The sequence below is a fragment of the Pempheris klunzingeri genome, chromosome 9 (genome assembly GCF_042242105.1).
Source record: "Pempheris klunzingeri isolate RE-2024b chromosome 9, fPemKlu1.hap1, whole genome shotgun sequence".
In the NCBI taxonomy this organism is placed as follows: domain Eukaryota; kingdom Metazoa; phylum Chordata; class Actinopteri; order Acropomatiformes; family Pempheridae; genus Pempheris; species Pempheris klunzingeri.
Window position 1 is genome coordinate 25,198,307 of NC_092020.1, and position 19,035 is coordinate 25,217,341.

Here is a 19,035-nt window from a genome sequence, read left to right on the forward strand (position 1 = left end):
ATCTGTTGTACATGATTCTATAAAGCTGATTGTTCTGGAAAGTTTCATGTTCATGAAGGATGATATTAAAAAAATATGTTTTTGGTTTCTGGTGGCTCGTTCAAGGTTGGAGCTGGTCTTCTCCTCCAGCTGCTTCTTGACCTCCTTCAGCTCCTCAGCAGTCAGTCTGCAGACCTCCTGCTCAGTCTTCAGCTGTATCGCAGTATACATTGATTTTTAAGGCTATAAAGACAAAAACTTCCTCACAGGTTGAGCTACTGTTTTATTCCCCAGTAGAAAAATAAATAAATAAATGAAATAAATATAAATGAAATAAAATCAAACATTAATTTAATCTTAATAATGATAATAATAAATAATAAATACCCAACTGGTAAAAAACTTTTTGCACATAATTTTTATCAAAATAAAATAATTTTAAGATAAATGATAATAAAATTAATTTAATTTCAGGATGAAGTCTGTTACCTCGTTGTCCCTGTTTCTCAGTAATTACACTGTGTCCTGTGATCATTAAAACACTTTCAGTGGAAACACACAGTTGTTTATCAGCCTTGTACAGATAATCAATAAGTATTATATTGATACGCTGCAGTAAATAGTTACACAGTGACTTGTGGGCTGTGATCTAAAGCATATCCACCTTAACTTTGGACTTATTAAGGTGGATCTTGTAGATGTTCTCACTTTAAATCAGGGGTGTCCAAACTACGGCCCGCGGGCCAACTGCGGCCCGCAGGAAATTCTAAAAACGTATTGGAATGCGGCCCACACATGGAACCTGTGCTGGACTGTGTTGTACTTCTTAGTCTCACCACTAGGTGGAGTAACTGTCTCGAACGAGGCAGCTTCTCTATAAAATGAGTAACCGAAGAAGAAATGTGCTACAGGTAGTGATGGCGAGATGAAGCTTCATGAAGCATTGAAGCTTTCCATCCAATTGCGTCACACATGGGTCGAAGCTTCATGGTGCTTCATTTGCTCTACTGCGCCATCAAGTGGACAAATAAAAGTATGACAGCCAGAGTGGTTGAAGTGACACCATGGCTTCGCTATGTGAAGCTTCATTCATTCATTCATTCATTCATTCATTCATTCATTCATTCATCTTCTATCCCAGGCAAGGCATGTGAAGCTTCAATTGTGAATGTGCTTGTGCAACTTGTTTTAGGACTGTGCTTGTGGTACTAGGAAGAACAGTTTTATTTGTTTTTATTCAAAAATATCAATTTTTCCACAGTGCTGGGACTCAGGCGGTTTCTTTTTTGGCACAATATTTCTCCCGCCTTTGAAAATACCCTTTCACAAGGGACAGGTGAAGCTGGGGTACAAAGAATTTTCACAGCTTGTTTGTACAAATTTGGATATGTCTGCTGTTGTCGTTTCCAATACTCCAGGGGGTCCTGCAGTATTGTGAGATTTGGCTCTCCAAGGTACAGTTGAACTTCGACTGTTGCATCAGCCGTGATGTTTTGGGTTCTTGTCTGCTGGACTGTGGTGTTAAATCGCTGCCACAGTCTGCTACCTAAAACAGAAAAACAGGCTGTAACATGTGACTGCATTCAAATACACAATTACAATGAATCCCTTACATGAACTTGCAGGCTGAGAAGCATCTGATGTGTGTGGCTGTGAAGAGGATGATGATGAAGATGAGGATGATGATGACATGGCATTGGTTCTCATTACTGCAGCACACTCAGTTGTGAGGCTCCTCTCTGCCTCTGCTGCTTTATTAGGGCTGAAGAACCCTATTTTTTTTAAAATCTGGGGTCGAGGAGGGTTGCCAGTGACATGATGCTCATTTGCTGTAGTATGTTCAGCTTCTCCCTCAACTGGTGTCTGAGTTTTTCGACCATTTCTCTGCTCTCTGGAGTTTGCAGATTACCCAAATCCTCCTCTTCCAGTGCTTGATGCAACATAGAGAGAAGGGGAATGACTTTTGAGCCCGATACCTGCTTCTCCTCTGACAGTTCCACTGTTGCCTCATGAAAAGGTGACAGCCCTTTCAGACAATCTGATATGATCTCATATTCTTCAGATGTTAGTGGAACCAGGTCTGTGCGCAGGCCTGCCAGAGCTGCTCCTACAGGCTCTCTTAGGTTGTATAGGCGCTGGAGCATATGATATGTACTGTTCCAGCGTGTCTCCACCTCTTGAATTAATTAAAGTTTTGCCTGGCCCATCTGTATTTGCATCTGCGTCAGCCTCTCCTTAAACAAATAAACAAAAAATACATTAATTCAAATGTCATTACAGCAGCAATTTGAACAAAAGAATGCAACTTAGAATATTGCTATCAAAAAAACAATACTTACCTTTGCAGTGGTGCTACTCTTGAAGTAGCCCACTATTTTTCTTGACTTTGCTCGAATTTCTGACAACACAGGGTTTAGGTCCAGAGCCTTTTTGACAATTAAACTTAGAGCATGTGCCACACAATTCGTGTGACGCAAATGCAACTGCTTGGCACAAGCTCCCATATTTGCGGCACCATCAGTCACTAAGCAAGTGACTTTATTTGTTATTCCCCATTCTGCCATGAGTGCTGATTTTACATTAGCCATATTTACGGCAGTATGTGCTTGGGGGAAATGCAGCACCCCTAAAACAACTGACTGCAAAGCAGTTCTGTCATCAATGAAATGACATGTCACTGCCAAATATGCATCAGTGTTTATAGAGGTCCACATATCAGAGGTCAAGCTCACAGCAGTTGCCTGAGAAACCATGGCTTTGGCTTTCTCCTTGGACTCCATGTACCGTTTCTCCACCATAGCTTTCAAAGCCTAAAAGAGGAGAAAGATAAGAACAATCTTAGAATAGCAATGATGGAGAAATGGTGAAAAATGGTTCATGTGCTCGCATACACACCTGTCTTGTGGGAAGAACATAGTTGGGATTTAAAGCTTTAACAAGCTTTCTGAATCCTTTGTCCTCAACAATAGTGAAGGGCTGGGAATCCTCAATGACCATGTTCACCAAGGCCTCATTCACATCACTCTCTCCTGATGAAAAATGAATGTTACATATATATATATATATATCAATAAACAGGTAATATGCAGATCAGAAATTATTGTTTTCAAATAGAAACTTACAGTGTAATGTTTTTTTTTTTTACCTGAGCTTGATCCACCTTGGTTGGTCTCCTTGTTTTCATGCAGGGCCCTGTAATGCCTCAGCATAGATGAGGTGTTGTTGCTGTATACCAGCTCTTTGGTACACAAAAGACACTTCACCTTTTGAAATACCAGGAAATAAAAAATAAATTAGAACAAGCGATGTGCGATGTTGTCACACTTACTTATTACAGTTCACTTATTATTGCTATTACTGCCTACCTTGTTAGGAGAAATCAGGTCAAAGTATTCCCAGACAGGGGAGGATCTTCTCTTTCTTGGTGGTTCCATGAGGAAAAAGAGTCGGAAAACGATTGCAAACAAATGTACCGCAGGCAAAAATCTACAAGTACTGAGGGGAGAGTCCATTGTGTTTTGCTATCTCTTATATTCTGAACCGCACGTCAAACCCGCAAACCGGTTCCTGAAGCAGTCACGTGGTACGGTCAGCTCGCGAGGCTTCGAACGTCACCACATACGTCATCAACACAAGCCTCTATACGCGCTTCACAAAAAAAATCTTGGATTACTCGACACACGCTCCGAAGCCTCGGCACGGGAGGACACATCACTAGCTGCAGGTGACCCAAAATGGCAGAATTAAGGAAACATAAGAGAGCAAGTGAGTGTAGAGAGTTTCAGACGCGGTGTGTGATGAGAGCACAGCTGATAACTAATGACGATCACTTTACATTACGGAGGAGCTGCTTGATGTTAGAAGTCTAAAGAGCACCACGACAGGTGAGGATGTTTTTGAAGCTGTGCCAGGTACAGTTGGCATGATGGGACTTAAATGGGACGAGCTGTGTGGAGGTACGACGGATGGAGCTCCAGCTGGGACAGGGGAGCGCAAAGGAATCTACGGTGTCTGCCGAGGGGCAAGAAAGTGGAGGTAAGGCTGTTGATTCGAGCACCAGGGCTCTAGCACAGACTATTTCAAGCTTCCCTCTCTGATGCTGGTGCTGGTGTTGGGGGGGCTGGCTAAGTCGTGGCTCTGTGCTGCAGCGGTTTTATTCCCTGAGATCAGAAATGGACCAGTTTTGAAGAGAGAAGGACCTCTTCATGAGCTCAGTGACCCTCTCTGGTTGGCATGTTTAGTGGATCTCACTGATCACCTGAACACACAAGGCAAAGACCAGCTTGTACCACTACTAATAAATGAAAGCCCACTAATGGAAAGGCTGTTTTTTTTTTTTCTTGAATCAAATTCAGTTATCAAGCAGAATTTACCTACATGTGATTGATTTTGCCCACTGTAATCCACTAGAGGTGAGACCATATACATCACCTCTAGTGGATTAAAGTTAGCAGTATAATACTTCTAGTGAGCGGCCCAGCCCTTTGGATGTTTTTCTGTATGTGGCCCTCAGTGAAAAAAGTTTGGACACCCCTGCTTTAAATGGTTCAAATGTCCTCCTTTGACTCACGCCTGATTGATTTCTAGTATTAATGTTGTCAAAGTGACAATAAGAGGAACATCTTCTATGAACTCTCCTCTCGAAGGCTGCAGTGAGCTGAATTGTCAGGACCACTGCTCCTCCTCCTGCCTATGGCCAGAGGTGGCACTGTTTGTCTGTCTCTGTGTCTCTCTCTTTCTCTGTGTGTGATTGCAGGAGCGGAGGCAGCTGTGTGATCACCTGCAACTAATCAGCCTGTCTGCTACTTAAGTCTGGTTCAGGCATTCACCCCCTGTCAGTTTGTCAACTCTGCTGTTCCCCCTCAGACCTGTTCCTGCCCTGACTACGACCCCGGCTCTGCTCTGCCTTGCCTTGCCTTGCCTGTCCTGGATACCGGCTCCTGCCTCCAGCTTCAGAACCTTGTTGAGCTCTGATTGCCTAGATCAGCCCTTGCACACAGCAGCTAAGTTTATGGATTATTTTGTTAGCTGTTCACCTTTCGTTTGTAGTCATCAGCCCCTGTAACTCGGCAGGTAAGTTTTTGTGTTTTGCTTTGTTAGCTGTTCTGTCTTTTGTTGGTTTTCTATTTTTGCGCTCTGCCATTGTTCCTTAGTTGTTCCCCTTTTGTTCATGAGGAGTGGCAGCCTCGTCGTTTTTGTATTTTCCTAACTCTGTTGTTAATAAACCCGTGTGAACCTGAGTTTGGGTTTGGTCCTGTGTCCACATTTTGGGTTCTCGGTCCAGTTCTGACATGAATAACACATAATGTTGGACACAAAGGATGATGGGTAATTATTTGTACTGAGTTTTACTTTAATTCAGTGTATTTAAACCTACAATCTGAAGAAAGACTAGAGGAACAAGGTGGAGAACAAGAGGAAGAGGATCCAGACCCCGTGGAGCCATTAGTGCCCTTCATGCTGTCAGAGGAAGAGATCAAATCATGTTACTTGTGTTTTCTGTGGTTTGGCTGTTGTTTTATTTCATGTACTTTATCATTTTATGTTTATTTTTACTGAAGCCGTTATTTTTTTATTTTATTTATCTATCTATTATTATTATTTATCTGCTCAGGGTGAAGCTGGAGAGAGCGGGGGTCAGTGACCAGCTGGCTGCATGGGTCACTGACTACCTCACGGACAGACCCCAGTCTGTGAGGCTGCAGGACAGTGTGTCTGATCAGAATCAGAATTCTTTTATTGTCATTGTGCAAAGAAGCACAACGAAATTGAAATAAAAAAACAGCAGCTCTCATGGACAGTGCAAACAACGGAAGGTGCAAAATACAGAATAGTGCAAAAGAACGACGGAATAAACTTTAGTGCAAAAACTGTACTGGGGGGTTATTAACATTGGATTTTTTTAAGAATAAAAAAGATATGTACAAAGAAAATATATACAAAAATATAAATAGGTGAAAGAACGTTCCTGTTTTCACATTTCTTTGGTTGGTTGTATTTTTGGTGTTTTGTATTGTTCAGGTTGTGTTGTTGTTATTTATTTAGGGCAATGACAGCTCTGGGGTAGAAGCTGTTCTTTAGTCTGTTGGTGCTAGACTTTATTGCCCTGAAACGTCTGCCTGAGGGAAGGAGTTGGAAGAGGTAGTGTCCGGGGTGTGAGGAGTCCCTGATGATGCTGCGGGCTCTCCTGAGGCAGCAAGCGCTGTAGATGTCCTCCAGAGATGGAAGAGGGCAGCCAGTCAGTCTGTGGGCGGTGTTAATGACCCTCTGGAGCTGCTTCCTCTCTGCCGCAGTGCAGCTGGAGAACCACAGCGAGATGCCGTGGCTCAGCACCGACTCCACCGAGCAGCGGTAGAAGGACACCAAGAGCTCAGACCTTAGGTTGTTCTTCCTGAGAATCCTCAGGAAGTAGAGTCTCTGCTGTGCCTTCTTCAGGATCGCTGTAGAGTTTGCTGTGTAGAGTAGAGTTTGATGTGGTGGTCTGCAGCACGGGGCCAGCAAGACAAAGGAGATGGTGGTCGACTTCCACAGGAAACCCTCCATCACTGCAACAGTGAACATCCAGGGACTTGACATCGAGAGAGTGAGGACATACAAGTGCCTGATGGGTGTTCACCTGAACGACAAACTGGACTGGACAGACAACACCGACTCTCTTTATAAGAAGGGTCAGTGTCGTCTGTAGCTGCTGAGGAGGCTTGGATCCTTTGGAGGGAGCAGACCACTGCTGAGGACCTTCTATGAGACTGTGGTGGCTTCTGTGGTTTTTAATGCAGTGGTGAGTTGGGGAGGGGCGACAAGAACAGGCTCAACAGACTGATAAAGAGAGCCAGCTCCGTCTGTGCCCCCCCCCCCCTGGACTCCATAGAGGTGGTGGGAGAGAGGAGGATCTTGGCCAAACTGTCCTCCATCATGGACAACACCTCCCACCCTCTGTATCAGACTGTGGGGGCCTTCAGCAGCTCCTTCAGTGACAGACTGATACACCCTCAGTGTAAGAAGGAGCAGCTCCTTCATCCCGACTGCAGTCAGACTGTACAATGCTGCATTATAGCCTGCTGCACCAACCACGAGCACAACCACCACCTAGTGCACTTTATTATTACCCAGTCTGTAACAACTGTGCAACAATCCACAATCTACATCATTCTTCTGTTTATTTATTTTCTCTTTCTTTAACTGTTTCTGTCTCCTTGAGCTGCAGTAACAGCAACCTTTCCCCACTGAGGGTCAATAAATGTTATCTTATCTAAGTCATTTATTACTTTATGTATTCGTTGCCGTGGTAACGGTGACATTATGGCCCCTTCTTGTCTCAAAGTTTAGTTTCACTTTTCACTCTTCAAGTTTTAACTTGTCAGTTCGTCGTGTCACAGTTGGTTTTCTCCTTCTTCTGAAAGGTAGGACTGTTTTTAGCGACATGTTTTCACTGTTTGACTCCTGAATGATCCTCTGTTCGTCCCGTTTCTTTACTTCAGGTAGAAATTAACTAGAATTAAAGCTGCAGCAGCATTTAAGGGGCCTCGCTAATGTGAACACAGCTGGTGACGCAGTTTGGTCGACATGGCGTGAATCTTCATCTGCAGCGAGTTTTAATGGAAACTAGGTTAAATCACGTGTATCACTCGAAGGTTTCGTATAAATCTGATGATCTTTGTCAGGAGATCCTGTCGTCTGCAGCTGTTGCTGTGACCTTGAGGCAATAAGGTCACGTAGATGTGTTAGATGAGGAAATAAGTCAAAGTCAGCGGCCTCACACTCACTGTGGGTGTGTGAGGCTTTTAGGTAAAATGGTAAAAATCACCACCCACACAACAACAAAGCAAAATAGCAGTTACACAAAAACCAAATAAGCTCAACTAGAACATGTTTAAAGTAAACAACTAACAAGCAGAAGGAAACACGACCAGCAGCACTTCTTATCATTAAAACAAGTGTTAGGCTGAACAGAACTGACTGAACCCTCAATGCAGACGAGGACACAGGTTGGGAGACAGGGAGGTTTATTTACTACAATGAACCAAAGCAGGGCTGAGACCAGGGGAAGCAGGCTGGTGGAGCAGGAACAAATACGAGCAAACACGACAAGGAGTCTAGTAACAGGGAGCCTGAAGTTTATCATGTGGAAACAGACAATCTGACAACAAGTGAAGAGCTGAGCTGGTCTGATAAAGACAGGGGAGGAGGAGGAGGCTAGATTAGTGATGAGGAACAGGAGCGTGGGCTGATGACCTGGAGTGACCTCCTCGACTCCACTCAGGTGACTGACACACCTGAGGGAGAGAGACACACCTGAGGGAGAGACAGACACACCTGAGGGAGAGAGACACACCTGAGGGAGAGACAGACACACCTGAGGGAGAGAGACACACCTGAGGGAGAGACAGACACACCTGAGGGAGACAGACACACATGAGGGAGAGAGACAGGGGGAACAGGGAAAAACACCAGGATCCTAACACCAAGACAACTAAATATCCAGGTGGAGGTGGCGGCACACAGAGACTCAGCGAGGGTGAAAGTTTTGTGTTTCTTGTCTTTCATCGCTCAGAGACTTTACTAAACTTCAGGGCAAAGCAAGGATTTAGACAAAAGAGGGGAAGAGAGCCGGGATCCATGCCAGGCTAAATACTCTCTAATGACAGCAAGCTGGAAGAGCTCCGTCTGCTGAGAGAGAGAGGAGAGACTGCTGTGTGTTTGCTTTCACTGAAACATGGCTGCATGACGGCATCTCAGACGCCCATTCAGCTGGAGGGGATTCAAGATTCTAGATGTTTATTGTCATATGCACAGAAAACCAGACAGTACAATGAAATTCTAGTAGACTACTATCAACAACACAAACTAAGTAAGCTATAACTTACTTAGTTACCACGATAAAGTGACAACAGCAGTGAATGTAAAGTGTATTTTGCATGTAAACAGAAAGATGACAGTATGGATTACAGCAGCAGCACCACAGTATGTGTGCAGGCGGACAGAGGGGCAGCAAGCTCCAGCTGCAGAGGATAGTTAGGGGAGCTGAGAGGTGTCGTCTGAGTTTCCCTCCCCTCTGTCCGAGAACTCCTTTTGTCAGAGTCTCCTTTGTGTGGAAGCCCGTTTAAGCCAGTGAAAAAAAAAAAGATGAGATAAAAAGTCGAAATTACGAGAAAGGAAATGCTCATGCGCTTCAGTTGTACCGACAGAGAAAGGGGTCCATGAACGCCTCGCTTGTCCAGGTACAGCAACGACGCTGTCCTGTGGTTGAAAGGTCGCTATTGCAAGTGACTTCATGGCTGCATGATTTAGCTTTGAAATATTAAATTAGTTCATTGTTGCAGGGAGCAAAACAAGTTGCGAGAATTTCTTTAATGTGGCTTTGAAATGATCTTCTAATGTCTAACTCTGTGGTCTTCGTTACAGTGCGTCTTAGTCTTTCTACGCCAAAGGTTCTTCTTGCTTAAAATCCTTTCTAGTGTGTGTTTGCTCAGTATAATCCCATGCAAATCAGAGAGTAAATGAAGTATTTCATCCGTTGTAAAGCCCCGTTTAAAGTAGTCCTCAGTGTACTGGCAGTCCATTTCTGTGTCAAACTATACAGGATTCATACAAAGAACTGCTGCTCTGTCGGTACAACTGAAGCGCATGCGCATTTCCTTTCTCATAATTTCGACTTTCTTATCTCGTAATTATGACTTTTTATCTCATCTTTTTTTTTTTTTTACTGGCGGAAACAGGCTTCCGTACCTTTGGACTGCTGACCTGGAACAGACTCACTATTTAGCACTTCAGTTCACATGAGCCTCTTTTCCACCGCAGGAACTTTTCTCATTTACCCAGGATTTTGAAAAACCTCGGCACGTTTCCACCGAAATTACCCGGGAAAAAACTTTCCCTCAACCCCAAACGTTCCCTGAAAACAGTTCCTAGTAGGGGGGTAGGACTCAGATTAGTCTTGAGGGGCGGGGCTGTGTGCTGAAGAACAGTGATTGGTGGAAAACACTTGCAGCGTCCCGCACTTCCTTTCCAGTGTGGCTGCAAACTCGTTTATTTCATTTCTACGAGCTCATTTCTATGGACCGAGTCTGTAGAAGAACAGCCGACAAGCTGGTGGAGCTGAATGTAGGACACAGGGGGAAACAATCTCGTGAAAAGTTGAAGAAACTTATGCAAGATTATAAGAAGCTGAAGGACCACAACAGTCGCAGTGGGTCCGACCGCCGTACTCTACGTCCCCCATACGTCATCATCAGCTTGATGTGAATAAATGTTCCGGGACTTTGAGGTTTGGTGGAAACACAAACCACATAGATTACCAGGAAGTCTTAAAAAATAAATTCCTGGTAATAAAAGTTCCTGGAAATGTTGGTGGAAAAGGTGCTGTAGTCACTTTTTTTATAAACGTTTGTGCATGTGTTCATCCAGACACGAACACTTAGAGGTACAATACACTTAAAACCTGAAGTCCACCCCCAAAATATTAAATAATCTATTAAAAAGCAAAACAAAACAAAAACAAACAATAAAACAAAACAGTGTCAGTGAGGACATTTGAACACATCGGTTGGGCTGCAGGTGTTTCTATGTCTATATATGTCTATTGTCTTTAGACAGGCCATGAAGGGCCCAGGTGTTTTGGAAGAGCGGTTGTTTCCCCTTTATGGTAGACGCTATTTTTTCCAATGTCAAGAAGGTCGTAGTTAACTCTGAAATCCATCTACCGACCTTTTTCCATGATAAGGTCACGACTCTTCTAGTCAATAACAAGCTTATCTCTTGCAGTGTGCAGGGATGTGTGTGTCTCATTTTGCCTGCACTACTGTTGTCTGTACAGCTAAATGACAATAAAGTTTGATTTGATTTGAAATGCTGACAACTGACACTAACAGGAAGAGTTTCCCTCCATTTTAGAGTCAAAGCGTCCGCTGTCCTACATTTGTTCATATGTTTGTGTGTCGTCTTCTCTGTGGACTGAAATAACTGAATTTGTCTGGATAAGTGACGGCCTCTTTTTCCACAGCTACAGAGAATAAACACCAGTCTGTCCCTCAACCAATGAAGAAGAAAAAATAAGCAAGAAGAAGAAATGCAGAGAACACATTTAGGTGACGAGTCCGCGCCGACCAAAAGGACTCACATGGAATCAGAAGACAGGTAAGGAAACACCTTCATATACACAATTTGGGTGAATTAGCCTAATGTGGGGCATTTTTTGCATTTCAGACATTGACAGTACCTTATATCCACATTCAGTAGCACTCCCAAATCTCCAGGATGTGTCCTAATTAAACCAAAAGAGAAAGTGCAGATATCACACCCAACAAAGAAACGGGACACTGAAAAGAAACACCAGAGGAGGGAATATATTTTGGAAGAATGGTGCTCAGAAAGATGGTTTTTCCTATTTATGTACCAAACTCAATTCAAAAACCTTATTATTTTAAAGTTTCCTGCTTTCAAAGAGACATTTGCATAGTGACCAGTAACCATTTTAAAGGCTTCACTAGTGATCGAGGTCTTGTTGTGATTTCGGCATGTGGATCATCCACATCCACATTATTTTAACAGAGTTACTAAAATATGTTGTCTTTCACATTGAATCTAGAATCTTTTAATGGTGAATAACTCTTGTGCTGCAGAAAGAAAATAATAAAATAATTACGATGAACAAAAGATGCAAAACAAGTAAAGTATTAAGACTGTGTGTTACACCACCAGGTCACAGCACCTACACGTGCACTCGAAGCACAAAGCAGACTCTGCTGGATCTGAACCTGGATCTGAACCTGAACCTGAACCTGAACCTGAACCTGAACCCAGCTGTGTGTCTATAAAGAGTGATAGGTCAATGGTGCTTCCTCTTTTTTTTAAGAAATCTGCTGATGGAAGGTAAGAATTAAACTGGTAAAAACACATTAGAGACAGAAAGTTAGTTGTTAATAAATTGGACATATTTTTGTCCGACATGCACATTTATCTGTGCTGCTGACGTTTCAGGGTCCTGCTGCAGAGACGAGACTCTCCTGAACCCAGCTGTCTGTCCTTCAAGAGCGACCAGTCGAAGGATGATTTAATTGATTTTAAAGATCAACCTCCATCTGCTGACCTTATGTAAGCTTACACTGACATTAAGAGTTGGTGAAACTAGAAAAGAACTAGTTTGAATCAGAATCAGATTAAGAAACAGTTTTATTGGCCAAGTATGTGATTTCTGTTTTTCCACTGATCTCCTCCAGACAAAAAGGGAGACAAGAACAACAAAGCTGAACGAAGCAAACACACATTTAACTTAAGCACAAAAAATGAACATTTAAGATCTTTGTACAATGTAAATCTGTGAATATACATATAAGTATAGTTTAAAAAAAGAGTGAGAACAGACAGTAGTGCAATGATGCAGTGACGTGATCTCATGTTCATATATATAAAGACACACAGACACATTTTCAGACTCTAGAAGACCTTTAGTGTTCAAACCTGCCGCCTCCACACGGCCGACCAATCACTGAGTGAGGTGGGTGTGAGGACACAACCCGTCTGGGGGGAGGTTCAGACGCTGTTCGACCATCTGACAATGGAGGGCACTGATGTTTGAACTGTTGTTTACTTGTTGGTTGTCATTTTTCTCCTGGGAGCTGCCCAGCACAACCAGTTTGATACCAGCAGACACTGAGCAGCTCTACTGGAGCAGCTGGAGGGTCAGTGAGGGAGGGAGAGCTCATTGGAGGGGTTGGTGAGAGCTGCTGGGACTAAACAAAACCAACTAGTGAAGCAAAACACTGAGCTGAACTCTAGAAATAGGCTGTTAACTGTTGATTCTCAGTGGGATCAGCAGGACGAGTAAACCTTTACCACTACAGGGAGTCACCTGACCTTGTGTTTGACTCTCTGCAGACAGACACAATGTGAGCTAATTCTTCAGTGTTCCTCCACAGAGTTGACCAGGAGCATCAAACACCCCTGGACTCAATATTTATGGTCTGTTGTACAATAATTACTTTTACATCTATTCTGTTCCAAATCATCTCCACACACATGAATTTGTTTGACTTTGATCGTGTCATTCCCATGATCCTCTGCTGCAGCTGCTGGAGGAGAATATGGTCAGTCTTGTGAAGAAGGAGCTGAAGGAGATCCAGAGGGTTCTGAGTTCAGACTGCTCAGGATACTTAGAGAGTCAGAGGGAGGGTGAGGATGAAGAGCAGAGGAAGAGCAGCAGAGAGGCGATTCTGAAGATCACACTTCACCTCCTGAGGAGACTGAAGCAGGAGGAGCTGGCTGACTATCTGCAGAGCAGTAAGAGGATTTCTGGATAAACGGGACATTAACTAATGTCTCTAGAGACGATAGAAATGTATTATTTATTACTTTGTTGAAATATTCATCATTTCTCAAATGTTCTTATTTGTTGTGTGTCCATTCAGAAATTTCTGCCTCCGTTTGTCAACGTAACCTTAAATCTAACCAGAAGAAGAAGTTCCAGTGTGTGTTCGAGGGCGTCGCTAAAGCAGGAAACCCAACGCTTCTGAACCAGATCTACACAGAGCTCCACATCACAGAGGGAGGGACTGCAGCGGTCAATGATGAACATGAGGTCAGACAGATTGAAGCAGCATCCAGGAGACCAGACAGACCAGAAACAACCATCAGATGTGTGGACATCTTTAAAGCCCCACCTGGAAGAGATTCTCCAATCAGATCAGTGATGACAACGGGAGTGGCCGGCATCGGGAAAACAGTCTTAACGCAGAAGTTCACTCTGGACTGGGCTGAAGACGAAGCCAACCAGGACACACAGTTCATGTTTCCATTCACGTTCAGAGAGCTGAATCTGCTGAGAGACAAAACATGCAGCTTGGTGGAACTCGTTCATCGTTTCTTTCCTGAAACCAAAGAAGCAGGAATCTGCAGGTTTGACGGGTTCCAGGTTCTGTTCATCTTTGACGGTCTGGACGAGTGCCGACTTCCTCTGGACTTCCACAACAACGAGACCCTGACTGATATTAAAGAGTCGGCCTCAGTGGATGTGCTGCTGACAAACCTCATCAGAGGGAATCTGCTTCCCTCTGCCCGCATCTGGATAACCACACGACCTGCAGCAGCCAATCAGGTCCCTCCTGAGTGTGTTGACATGGTGACAGAGGTCAAAGGGTTCACCAACCCTCAGAAGGAGGAGTACTTCAGGAAGAGATTCAGAGATGAGGAGCAGGCCAACAGGATCATCTCCCACATCAAGAAGTCACGAAGCCTCCACATCATGTGCCACATCCCGGTCTTCTGCTGGATCACCGCTACGGTTCTGGAGGACGCGTTGAAAACCAGAGAGGGAGGAGAGCTGCCCAAGACCCTGACTGAGATGTACATCCACTACCTGGTGGTTCAGACCAAAGTGAAGAATGTCAAGTTTGATGGAGGAGCTCAGACAGATCCACACTGGAGTCTAGAGACCAGGACCATGATCTGGTCTCTGGGAAAACTGGCTTTTCAGCAGCTGCAGAAAGGGAACCTGATCTTCTATGAATCAGACCTGACAGAGTGTGGCATCGATATCAGAGCAGCCTCAGTGTACTCAGGAGTGTTCACCCAGATCTTTAGAGAGGAGAGGGGGCTGTACCAGGACCAGGTCTTCTGCTTCATCCATTTGAGCCTTCAGGAGTTTCTGGCTGCTCTTTATGTCCATCTAGAATTCACCTACAGTGGTTTCAATCTGCTGACAGGCTGCCAAGTGTCTGCAGTGACAGAGCTCCACCAGAGCGCCGTGGACCAGGCCTTACAGAGTCCAAATGGACACCTGGATTTGTTCCTCCGCTTCCTCCTGGGCCTTTCACTTCAGACTAATCAGGATCTCCTGCAAGGCCTGGTGAACCAGACAAGTAGTAATTTACAGGCCACTCAGCAAACAGTCCAGTACATCAAGGAGAAGCTTGAGGAAAATCTGTCTTCAGAGAAAAGCATCAACCTGTTCCACTGTCTGAATGAACTGAATGATCGTTCTCTAGTGGAGAAGATCCAACAGTCCCTGAGTTCAGGACGTCTCTCCACAGATAAACTCTCTCCTGCTCAGTGGTCAGCTCTGGTCTTCATTTTACTGTCATCAGAAAAAGATCTGGACGTGTTTGACCTGAAGAAATACTCTGCTTCAGAGGAGGCTCTTCTGAAGCTGCTGCCAGTGCTCAAAGCCTCCAACAAAGCTCTGTAAGAACAGGCAGATTTTATTTAATTGAAATAATAATGTTGTCACTGCTGAGCTTTAATGAGAGAAATATATATAAATAACTTACACTCATTGTGTCTTCAGGCTGAGTGGCTGTAACCTCTCAGAGAGAAGCTGTGAAGTCCTGTCCTCAGTGCTCAGCTCCCAGTCCTCTAGTCTGACAGAGCTGGACCTGAGTAACAACTACCTGCAGGATTCAGGACTGAAGGTCCTGTCTGCTGGGCTGGAGAGTCCACACTGTACACTGGAAACTCTTAGGTAAGCTTGCAGTACAGTTGGTGTCAAGTCAGTAGGAGGCAAATAGTGACTTGTGTGCCAAGTTCATCACTCCAGCAAAAACATTTGGCCCCATAATCACAGGTTTTACCATCAAACACTCATGTAAATCCCATTAAATCTAACCCAGTATCATTTAATACTGATCCAAGTGAAGAAAGACATGCAAACTGCAGCTACTGTGCCTCTTTCTGCAGCAGGCTGTCAGAACAGTAAACAGGCCCAGAATGATGTCTGACAAATACACCAGATGAACTATAACTGAAGCAGGCCTCTTTTTGTGTTATGGGAATAACCCTATCAATTACATATCTAGTACTGTGAATGCAACCAGAGAACGTACGTGTGAGTGTGACTGACTAAACCGAGAACGTTGGTCCCATCAGTGGAAAAGTTAGTCTGTAGTCCTGATTGTGTAACAGGTCTCAGATAGAGTTCCCATTAACAGAGAAGAGTCCTGTATAAACAGGAGGAAGAATGAGACGGTGACAGAGCTTCTGGTCGGTGCAGCTTCGCTCAGCAGAATGAGGACGTAAACAAGAGTCCGTTCTAAAGGAGTCCCAAGCAGAAGCAAAGCGCCTCACTGCCTCCTACTGGCAACACTGAAATGCTCTAAGTGTGTAATACAATGAGGGCTTGTCATCTCACTTAAGAGATAATCATTGACCATTACGGTTCATATTAGTACATTTATCTCACAGAAATAACCCTTTCAAAATAAAACAAACAAAATTACATCAATGTGACCATACGTTTCGTGTGTGTCACAATTGCAATGATGTAACGTTCAACTTGTTGGGTGTTATGTATTGTGTCTTCAGGCTGAGTGGCTGTAACCTCTCAAGGAGAAGCTGTAAAGTCCTGTCCTCAGTGCTCAGCTCCCAGTCCTCTAGTCTGACAGAGCTGGACCTGAGTAACAACAACCTGCAGGATCCAGGAGTGAAGGTCCTGTCTGCTGGGCTGGAGAGTCCACACTGTACACTGGAAACTCTCAGGTAAGGATTCATCAGCCTGATCGATTAATATATATCAATTGATAAGCTCTTTTTAGCACGACTCAAATTATTTTCAAACCAATTGTATTTACTCTGTTTTTAGACTTAGTACCTTACCATTGGCTTATTTTATATTAGTTTTGTCTCTCTGTTGTCAGCGGCTAGTCCAAGAACCCAAAATGTGGATATGTAATGTGGACAGACCCAAATTCAAGGTTCACACAGGTTTATTACAGTATGAACAGAACTCTCAGAACAACAGAGAGAATACAAAATGCCGAGGCTGCCACTCCTCACAGACTCAAAGGGAACTAACTAAGAAACAATGGCAGAGCGCAGGAACGCAAAACTCTAACAAAAGGCGGACAGCTAACAAAATAATCCACAAACTTAGCTGCCCAGTTTCAGGGCTGATCTGGGCAATCGGAGCCCAGCAAGGGTTCTGAAGCTGGAGGTGGGAGTCAGAAACCAGGACAGGCAGGGCAGAGCAGGGGTTGAAGCCAGGGCAGGAGTGAGTTACCGAGTCGACAGACTGGCGAAGAGTGAGTTCCTGAACCAGACTTAAGCAGCAGGAGGTGGATGATGAATTGCAGGTGACCCACACAGCTGTCTCCACTCCTGCAACCACAGCCAGAGAGAGACAGACAGACAAAAGGGCACAGGCAGGGGCAGGAGCAGTGGTCCTGACACTTGTTGCATCAGAGACGGTTTTAAAGATACAGAAAGTCTGACAGAGTTTCAAGGAGTTTCTGTTTTATTGTCCAGAGTTTCTTACTCATTGATGATGCACCGTTGGTTTGGTCGGTTATGTCCGTGTGGCTCCAGCGTAGATGGTGTGTTTTCATAAAAAACTTAGCTCATGGTCAGAAACCATGGACCTCTCAGCACGACACACCTGGAACAATTACTGCAGCGTTTCAGGCTCCCAGCGCCACAATCATCACCACAGAAAAGGCTCAAACACTCGTCATGGCGATACGACAGTTCATCCTAGTTGTGTTATAAACATTTGCATGTTTCATTTTATTATGGAGGGTATTTTTCAGAATTGGTGTTTCAGGACAAATACAACACTGTGATGTCATCTGACTGAGTCATGCACACATCCCAGTCTTAATGAACATGCACCAACGTGTTTGATCAAACTGGCAAAGACTAAAACTAAAGACATTTCCTGTTTAGTTTGATTTTATGTTAGTTAGTTTATTGAATCACAATATTTCTGTTAGTTAGCTTTTTTAAAGTCTAGTTTTTATTCTTATTTTGAATCAAAATGTTTTTTTCATTTACAGTTTTAAATGTTAGTGTTGTTTTAGTTCACTATAATAACTCTGGTCCAAACTGTAGGAAGGTTCTGTCACCTGCAGCTCATCTAATTAGCTGTCTGTGACTGTTTCTTTTCATATTTCTTTATTTGGACGTGTTTTTAATGCGGTTAAGATTTAAGAGCTGCTAACAACATGTGGACTGAGGCTACAGGAAGCTGCAGTAGCTTCATAATAAAAGCCTTACAGTAGTCTGCCATTTTGGTTTTAATGTACTGACTGGAAAGTTTAAAGACGGAAGCAAATTACAGGCGATGACAGAAAAAACACTCCACCTTCCCGCCCCTGACAGTCCCATCAGACTGTTTCATGTGTGTTAATGTGTGTGTTTTCAGGCTGTCAGGCTGTCTGATCACAGAGGAAGGCTGCACTTCTCTGGCCTCCGCCCTGAGCTCCAACCCCTCCCATCTGAGAGAGCTGGACCTGAGCTACAACCATCCAGGCGACTCAGGCGTGAGTCTGCTGTCTGCTGGACTGAAGCATCCACACTGGAGACTGGACACTCTCAGGTATGAGGAGGCCTGCTGCTGCCACCGACAATCAGTCTGATAGAGGAGCTGCAGCTGGAAACATCTGTGTGTAGTTTTTATTTTATCTGGTGTCAGCGAGGAGACACAAAAAGTCAGCCAACACCATGATGCATGCCTTCAAAGTAAATTAAATGGTTCTGGTTCATACAGCCTTAGAATAAAGTGAATATTGGTGAGAAAAGATTAGATGTAAACACAAGAATAGAGGTTTTCCTCCCTCAACAGACATTTAGGCATTTTTGTGTGACTAAGATCTAATTTTTCAGTCCATAATAACACAAAACACTGTCTGTAAACACAGAAATATGAACTGAACTGTGTGTGTGAGAGCGATGTAACGTCCATGTTTCCATGCTGAAAGAGAAAGTGCTGGTCTGACACCCCCCTCCTCCTTTCAGGGTGGAGCCTGGAGGAGAGCGATGGTTGAGACCAGGTCTGAGGAAGTGTAAGTGTGTTTATGATTCAACCATCTTCACTCATTCAAATGCTACTGAGGATGAAGATGATCACTGATGAGTCTCTGACAGGTGTCGTCATTTTAATCCTCTGAGAGCATGAACACTGAAAATAAACATTATTAATCCTTTCATCTAATGCAATGTTGTTAACAAATCAGTTCCCACTTACACACTTTAACTCCACATTAAATTATTAAACAGCTCAAAATAACTAAAAATCTGCATATTGACAACAAAGAATAATTAAGAGCTGCTCAATTAGCAAATGCAGCTTTTTCT

At 43.8% G+C, this 19,035-nt stretch overlaps 1 protein-coding gene across 1 annotated transcript in view; it reads left to right on the forward strand.

Moving 5' to 3' along the window:
• The first annotated feature begins 7,341 nt into the window (after positions 1-7,341).
• The window catches only part of LOC139207076 (NLR family CARD domain-containing protein 3-like), a 17,479-nt gene continuing 5,785 nt past the window's right edge, over positions 7,342-19,035 (forward strand). Inside the window, exons 1-10 of the mRNA XM_070836713.1 lie at positions 7,342-7,379; positions 10,979-11,112; positions 11,677-11,847; positions 11,956-12,069; positions 12,894-12,936; positions 13,044-13,254; positions 13,383-15,153; positions 16,270-16,443; positions 18,104-18,277; positions 18,697-18,743. Of these exons, the coding sequence (XP_070692814.1) occupies positions 11,045-11,112; positions 11,677-11,847; positions 11,956-12,069; positions 12,894-12,936; positions 13,044-13,254; positions 13,383-15,153; positions 16,270-16,443; positions 18,104-18,277; positions 18,697-18,743 (2,773 nt within the window). The 5' untranslated portion in view covers positions 7,342-7,379; positions 10,979-11,044. The remainder of the gene's footprint in view (positions 7,380-10,978; positions 11,113-11,676; positions 11,848-11,955; positions 12,070-12,893; positions 12,937-13,043; positions 13,255-13,382; positions 15,154-16,269; positions 16,444-18,103; positions 18,278-18,696; positions 18,744-19,035) is intronic.